The sequence below is a fragment of the Macrobrachium nipponense genome, chromosome 20 (genome assembly GCF_015104395.2).
Source record: "Macrobrachium nipponense isolate FS-2020 chromosome 20, ASM1510439v2, whole genome shotgun sequence".
Lineage (NCBI taxonomy): Eukaryota > Metazoa > Arthropoda > Malacostraca > Decapoda > Palaemonidae > Macrobrachium > Macrobrachium nipponense.
In genome coordinates, this window is record NC_061089.1 from 44,349,219 (window position 1) to 44,357,716 (window position 8,498).

An 8,498-nucleotide genomic window follows, 5' to 3' on the forward strand; every position below is an offset into this window, starting at 1 on the left:
ACGAAACTGAGCGAAATTGGTTTTGTATATATAATAATGATATATATAATACTTAGAGGGAAGTTTTGGGGAGATGGGGGCAGGGTTAGAATATCTCACCTTCAGCTCCGTTCATGGTTGCAACGTAGAAGCCAGAAAGGGGAGTGACACAGAATTCTCGCACTCGAATTTGGGTTTTTCTTTTTTTTTCTATCACAGATTCAGGGGAGCGCCTTTTGCCACACAACCTTCCCGACTTGGCTGCCCGCGCTCGACTACGGCTCCCATCCCAGCCCAGGTGCTTGTTGGCGCCTCCCTCTCTCTCCCTAACCTACCCCCCTATCTCTCTCTACCGCTCATCCCCCCCCCTCTCTCTCTCTCTCCCGTTCTCCATGCCGCTACACCTAACTTCCCCCCCCCCCTTTCTCTCTCTCTCCCTCTCTCTCTCACTCTCTCTCTCTCTCTCTCTCTCAGTCATCCCCTCAATTCCCCAATTTCCTCTTACCTTCCGTCAATCAATTTACAATCTATTTTTCATCTTTTCCTACTTCTTTTTCCAACTAAGGTATATAGGTTAGCAAACAAACATGGCAATAACGTGGTTGAATTCATTAGGGCGAAAACTCTCTCTCTCTCTCTCTCTCTCTCTCTCTCTCTCTCTCTTAGTAAGTTTGCACACCTGGATGACACAAACTTTTATAAGGATCGCTACTAATGTAAGTAAAAGAAATAAAATCAAATACGTGTTGTAATCGTAAGCTAATATATATATATATTGTGTGTGTGTGTGCATTCACACACAAATAACACATGCAACATAGGTGCAGCAGTGTGTTACCTGTAATTACTAGGTCTCATACTTACTTGTCGTAAAATGATCATCAAAATCCCTTTTTGAGTCCTTAACAACGCCGGTTGTCAGTCATAAAAACCGTATCACGGAATCTCTTTCTTTTAATCATGATTTATCGCCCAGTAGGAAAACGATAACTGGGAACTATACTCTGTTTTTTTTCATCTGTCCATCCGCCTGTGTGGTGTTTTTGTATGGTAACACTGCGTCCGGGCTTTAGATAGTTACATTTAGCTTACATTCAACGTTTATAATAATATCCTATTTCGAATATTAACGGTGTAATTCGCTTACAGTAAATTATTAAAACACTTTTCAGTTGCAAATGTACACCCAGATATCCTTTTATTTAACCTAACACTTTCACACAGCGTAACTATTTACCGGGACGCAGTGTTGCCATACACAAACACCATAGGCAGATGGACAGATGAAAAAAACAGAGTATAGTCATTTATTTCTTGGATATCACGAGAGCCAATCAAATTTATTTATGTATTTTTATTTCTTTTTTCCCAAGATATAGAAATTAATAAGCGACTCGTAGCTTCCCCTAAAAGCAACAGTTTATAAAGAAAAATTCTTTTACATAGGACCCCAGGATTCTTTTAACGAGGAATCCTGGATTCTTTTATTTAGGATTCCGGAATTCTTTTACTTAGTACTCCAGGATCCTTTTACTGATGATTTAGAAATTCTTTTACTGAGGACTCCATGATTTTTTTTTTACTCAAGATTCAAGGATTCTTTTACCGAGGCATCCAGGATTCTTATTTAGGATTCCGGAATTCTTTCACAGAGGGATTTCTGGATTATTTTATTGAGGATTCCGGAATTCTCTTACTTAGGATTCAGGAATTATTTTACTGAAGATTCAGGAATTCCTTTATAGAGGGTTCCAAAATTCTCTTACTGAGGTTCCCAGAGTTCTTTTACTAAAAATTCAGATTACTTTACTGAGGATTCCGGGATTCATTTACTGAGGATTCTGAGATTATTTTACTGAAGATTCGAAATTCTTAACTGAAGATTTCGGAATTCTTTTATTGAGAAGTAAAATGATTCCGGGATTCTTTTACTAAGGCTTCAAGAATCCTTTTGTTGAGGATCTGGAATACTGTACTGACGGTTACGAAATTCTTTTACCGAGGATTTCGGAAATCCTTTACAGAGGATTCCCGAATTATTTATGGAGGATTCCGGAATTGTAAAAGTTGTAAAATGAATCTGTTGCATTCACCTGTAGTTTCTTTGAATCTGTCTATTACTCGGAGAGAAGAGAGAGAGAGAGAGAGAGAGAGAGAGAGAGAGAGAGAGCACGCCTTGTGTAGACGTGGTTATTGAGAGTACTTCTATTGACGTGCTTAAAGCGAGCGAGAGAGAGAGAGAGAGAGAGAGAGAGAGAGAGAGAGAGAGAGAGAGAGAGCACTTCTTCTGTAGACGTGGACAGACGGTAAAATCAGACTTATTCATGAGAATCGAATACCAGAAATAAGAATTTTGCTGTTCGGGGAGCAGCGGAACATTTTGGTAAGTCTACGGTTACTACTCTCCCTGTTTCATTTGGCAGCGCCGCCTGTGACCTGGGAACCTTCATCTACTTGACTGATTAAGTCCCAACGCGAGGTGACACGGCCATTGTTGTGAGGTCGACATCGATAGAAATAAAAGTAATTTCTTCATTATTAACTCAATATTGCATTATAATTCCCCGTCTGTAGAAAGCGTTAGCAATGAAAGACTATATCAGAATTGGCTATTGTAAGAAATATTCGTAATTATCTTCCTTTCTTTAAATCGTCAGCTGGAAATCCTTTCGGACCGAGTCAACAGACTTAAGACTTTATAAACCTAAGAGGACTCCAAAGGAAAAATCAGCCTCTAGAGACAGACAAGATCTGGAAAAGGTGTTAAATATATACATATAAGAGAATAGGAAATAAAACCGGTTCGCCTGACCCAGGAGACGTCAGCAGAAAGCAGGAATGAATTTGCTCTTATTTTGACAATACTTCCATTAGTATTGTCTCGGTAGCGCAGATGTCAACGTCTGTAGTGTGTATGGGTGTGTGTGTTTGTTTGGTGATATATGTAATTAATTAATTTTATATATATCTATATATATATATATATATATATATATATAATATATATATAATATAATATATATATATAATATATATATATATATCCTATATATATATATATATATATATATATATATATATAAATAGGACACGACGACTTGTGTTTAAATCAAACAAGCTATGCTCAGTTTCCTTCTCTTATTTGAAATTATAGTGCTACAGTACAGCACCTTAATACATTACTATCCAAATCTGATTCCTTTCAAAGGTTACAAAAAAAACTTAACGCAAATCTAGCGTAAAACATTAATGGTCTTTTCGCGATACTGAAAGGATTTTGCTCACCAGCTTGTATTAAATTACAGTAATTCGTCGATTAATTAAATAAAATAAAGTCGCATGAGCCACCTCTCACAAATCCGCTGTTTGTTCTTTCTCAAATGGGACATGAATAAGAAGTAAAATCAATGGTAAAACATATATATATATATATATATATATATATATATATAGCATATATATATATATATATATATATATATATATGATATCCTCATTAAAATATATATATATATATATCTATATATATAGTATATATATATATATGAGATCCTCACTTGAAAATTAAAGAAGGAGGTACCAAGACTTTCAACTTTTATTCGAAAGTCATCTTCAGGGTACTGAACAATTTTAAGAACAACTTACTCAAGAAAGCAACATGAGGTCACAAATAATAATGAAACAAGTCTACAGCCTACATAAGTGTGAAATATACATTGTTCAAAACAAAAAACGTACTTAGCGGAATCATGCAGTTAGTACAAATCACAGTGCAAAACTATCTGTTTGTAGAATATCTAACAATTCGTTTAACTTTCAAGTCATCAAGAATAAAGCTTTTCAACAATATATATATATATATATATATATATATATATATATATATATATATATGTGTGTGTGTGTGTGTGTGTGTGTGTGTGTATGTGTACGTACATACATGTATATAAATATGTATGTTATATGTATATTGTATATACTCGATGACCAAAACTGAAAAAAGAAAGTCCCTTTACGTCTTATTGTAGTGGAGAGGATAACTGAATATTCACCAGGATTAAAAATAATAGTTTTACACGGCAGAGAGTCCCGCGAGAGACACAGGGCTTTACCCAGAGGTTCCTGTGGACTTAAAAATGCCATTGAGCTAAGCCTTTGGGGAAAGTCAGGTCTTATGGCCCGGGCGTATTTTCGGCAATGCAGTTCGCTTTGAAGGAAAATTCGGGTCATTACGAAATATTTCTTCACGTTTTTGAAGTAAGTGGGGATCGTGAAAGGGAAGCTTTTTGGAATTCAAAGGTAACGAAAAGCAAAAAGTTAAGATGTAATTTGATAAGCTGAAGGTTATTATTATTATTATTATTATTATTATTATTATTATTATTATTATTATTATTATTATTATTATTATTATTATTATTATTCAATAGTTGAAACCGATTCATATGGAACAAGCCCACGGGGTCCAATGACTTGAAGTTCAAGCTTCCAAAGAATATGGTGTTTATTAGGAAGAAGTAAGAGGAAGTAAATGGAAATACAGAAAGAAGAGATCCAACGTATTTAAAAAGATAAACATTGCCACCTTTGTAAGTAAAAGGGAATAAAATGTCAAATTAGGTACATTTTGTGGCATTCTTAAAATCTTTTTAATAGATGGCTCTGGAACAATCTGCCTTATGTATTTATGTATCAAGTTGTTGTTCTTTCAAGTCCATGGGAGACCAGTTCAAAGACGCCCCTCCCCCCTTTCCCTCTCCTTCTCCACCCCTCTCCCGTAACGGGAGGTGGCTGTTCAAAGATAGCAAGTTTAGGAGTTGGAAATTAGGAAGATAATCTAGCCCCATCGTTAGATAGATTCACCAGATTGCTACTTGTGTGAAGGACTATGTTTTCCTATAAGGATTTGTTTCAAACTCTTGTCAGAATGGGAAGAAATTCCTCAATTACTTTCACATAATGAATATTGATAAAAGTCTGGTTCATGTCATTACTTTTGTTTCTTTTTCGTATATTGTTAAGACCCTGACCATTACAATTTAACCAAATTCAAATATAGTGAAAATGGACATTTGCCTTAGTATAGATAAACTTGTATTTCATAATCTACTTACATTTTTATCTTTCCATTTAGTAATTCTTAATTTTTTTCTAATAACTGATGTCTTTCTTCTTTATCTCCTATTACCTCCTGTTACTTCTTGCAGATGAAACCTCATTTCATACTTTCTTATTCCATCTTGCTATCCACCCTCTCCTAACAATTGTTTTACAGTGCAACTGCTTTGAGGTTTTCCTCCAGTTACACCTTTCAAGCCTTTCAACTATCAAATTCCCTTTCAGCACTGATTGACCTCATGGTTCCCAGTGCTTGTTATATTCTTTAGACGCTTCAGTTTCATTGTCACTGTGGTGGGCATGCTCCATGTGAATAGGGTTCATCATCTGAATAATAATAATAATAATAATAATAATAATAATAATAATAATAATAATAATAATAATAATAATAATATGCCTTGGAGAGTTTAATTTCAAGTCAATGGCTCCTGTGGAGCTCTTGTTCCATGTGAATAAGTTCCATCTTCAGAATAATAATAATAATAACATTCTCTGGAAGCTAAATTCAAGTCAATGCCCCTTGTTGTGGGATTGGTCCTATAAATAGGGTCCATCTATATAATAATAATAATAATAATAATAATAATAATAATAATAATAATAATAATAATAATAATATATAATGCTAATAATGTAAAATATAATTGAATTTTAGCCGGACATTTTCTTGTGAGAACCTAAGAAAAATAAGAGCGGTTTTTCGTCCCGCCATAATAACCTACGCCAATGCTGTAGTTTAAAGAGAAACGTCCCTTCATTCTTTCTCCTTCCTCAGATGTCCCTCTTCGAGAGGGAAACTTAAGGGAGAACAGAGGAGGTTCCGATGTTACTTACAGTTAGGTCCCTTAGTTTTTAAGGCTCTTAGTCTAAGGCCCTCAGTTTTTAAGTCATTTTTAAGTCTAGTTAAGGCCCTCAGTTTTAAAGGCTCTTAGCTTAAGGCCCGCAGTTTTTAAGTCATTTTTAAGTCTAGTTAAGGCCCTCAGTTTTAAAGGCTCTTAGCTTAAGGCCCTCAGTATTAAGTCATTTTTAAGTCTAGTTAAGGCCCTCAGTTTTAAAGGCTCTTAGCTTAAGGCCCTCAGTATTTAAGTTTCTCAGTTTAAGGCCTTCAGTATTTAAGTTTCTCAGTTTAAGGCCCTCAGTATTTAAGTTTCTCAGTTTAAGGCCCTCAGTTTTTAAGTTTCTCAGTTTAAGGCCCTCAGTTTTTAAAGTTTCTCAGTTTTTAATTTTCTCAAGTTTCTCGGTTCGGTTTAAGACCTCAGTTTATAAGTTTCTCAGTTTAAGGCCCTCAGTTTTTAAGTTTCTCAGTTTAAAGCCCTCAGTTTTTAAGTTTCTCAGTTTATATGTTCCCTAATTAATGTCCCTCAGTTTTTAAGTCGCTCAGTTCAAGGTCATCGTTTTAAGTCTGTTATTTTAAGGCCTTCCGTTTAAGTTCAAGTTCCTTAGTTTGGGACACTTAGTTTAAGTCCCATAGTTTAAGAAACTCAGTTTTTTCAAGTCCCTTAGTTTAAGGCCCTCAGTTGAAGTAAGTCCCTTAGTTTAAGGCCCTCAGATTTTAAGTCCCTTAGTTTAAGGCCTTTGCTATAAAAATAAAGTGGGATGTGTTTCCAAACTCGTGAAAATTTACATTTATTATTAATATCATTAATCAGAATACGAAACCTTCTCTTATGGAACAAGCCCACCGCAAGGGATATTGACTTGAAATTCAAGTTTCCAAAGAATTTGGTGTTCATTAGGAAGAAGTAACAGGAGGTAAAGGGAAATGCCACCATAGCGGGGGTAGCGCCGTCAGTGCACCTCACGTGGTGCACTGTAGGAATTACTTAGAGGTCTTGTTAAGAGTCCCGTCGGCCCCCTAGCTGCAACCTCTTTTATTCCTTGTACTCTACTTTGGGTCATATTCTTTTTCTTCCGTCTGACTTCCACCCTTTCATAACAGTTGTTTCTTAGTGCAACCGCGAGGTTTTCCTCCTGTTACACCTTTCAAACCTTTTTTCTCTCGGTTTCCAGTGCTCAATGACCTCATAGGTCCCAGTTCTTGGCCTTTGGCCTAAATTATGTATTCTATTCATTTATTTTAAGCGGAAGTACAGGAAGAAGATATCATTTGTTAACAAGGAAAAATTGACAAATTGATAAATGAATAGATAAAAATGTAAGTAAAACTGATCCGTTATAAAGTTAATGTCTAAAGGCCTATTGACTATGTAGGCCGAACTTCGTCGTTATTTTATGGTTCTTGTTTTCAGTCGTATGGTCTTATGAAGGCTCTGGTCGCGAGAGATAAACAGGACAAGAAATTAATGGCAAAGTCTTAAAAAGGAAATAAAAGGTAATGAAGGCTAACAGTAATTAGACTAAGATATTTTGAATTGGAATTGGAATATAAGATTGAAACCAAAAGCCCAGCGTTGGTACCTTTGAGGAGATGGTTGATAACAAGATGGAAGGAAGAGAATATGAACAGAGGTACAATAAAACGAATGAAAGGGGTTGGAGCTAGGGGCTGAAGCACGCTGCAAAAAGCCTTAAGTAATGCCTACAGTGCACCGTGTGAGGTGATCTGATTGTACGTGCTACCCCCATGCGGGGTAAAGATTTGCTACCATGGCTTAGTTTTGTAAAATGTTTTCTTATCCAGCGGTAACGAGTGAAGAACTGAGGAAACTCAAACCTGGCTCTTGGATAGCTGAAGACAGATTTGACCAAACTACTCAATGGCCAATTGGAGAGACGAAACTTTTTGTTCGGTTTGGTTTCTACTTTTAACGAACGATAGGAGTCAGATTTGCAGTTCGAGGAAACCTACAGTATTGTCATTTGTTGCTCAGTGAAAGGGTGATCCTCGGAACGAAATAGAGTAAATTTTCTTATAGATAAAAACGTCTACATTTCATGTGTTTCATGTCGTGTGTTGTAAAATGAGTCAAGAGATTAGCGGTTCGAGTCTGTTCGAGGAAAACCATAGTTTTGTCTTATCCTAGTGAGTGAAAGGTGTTCTTAGAACTGAAAGAGCTAATTCCTTCTTGAATCAAAAAACTGTGTTTCATGCGTTCCAAATCGCCTCTGTTGAAAACACAATGCGAACAGGGAAAACAACACAAATTCGTGTCTTGCAAGACAATGCAAAAAGGTAAAACGAAATTAGTGTTTTTAGAAACTATTTTGTCTAGTTCCTTGTTAACAGAATTTCTGTTGTAGCATTTCTCTCCGAGTTTCTTCAGCTGAATATAATGAATTTTTGGAGAATTTTGTTCCACCCAGAGGAAATAGTAATATATGATTTCTCTTTCAGTGCTGAATGACCTCAGATCCCAGCGCTTAGCCTTTGTCCTAAATTTTTTATTCCAATTCCATTTCCAGAGAGTTCCTATAAGCAGATGTATTAAAAATTGCTG

The 8,498-nt window shown here is 35.7% G+C and overlaps 1 protein-coding gene across 1 annotated transcript in view; it reads right to left on the reverse strand.

Annotated features, from left to right (window-relative positions):
- LOC135225281 (obscurin-like) overlaps positions 1-275 on the reverse strand; it is a 210,438-nt gene extending 210,163 nt beyond the window's left edge. The window contains exon 1 of the mRNA XM_064264613.1: positions 100-275. Within this exon, the coding sequence (XP_064120683.1) occupies positions 100-115 (16 nt within the window). The 5' untranslated portion in view covers positions 116-275. The remainder of the gene's footprint in view (positions 1-99) is intronic.
- Positions 276-8,498: the final 8,223 nt, after the last annotated feature.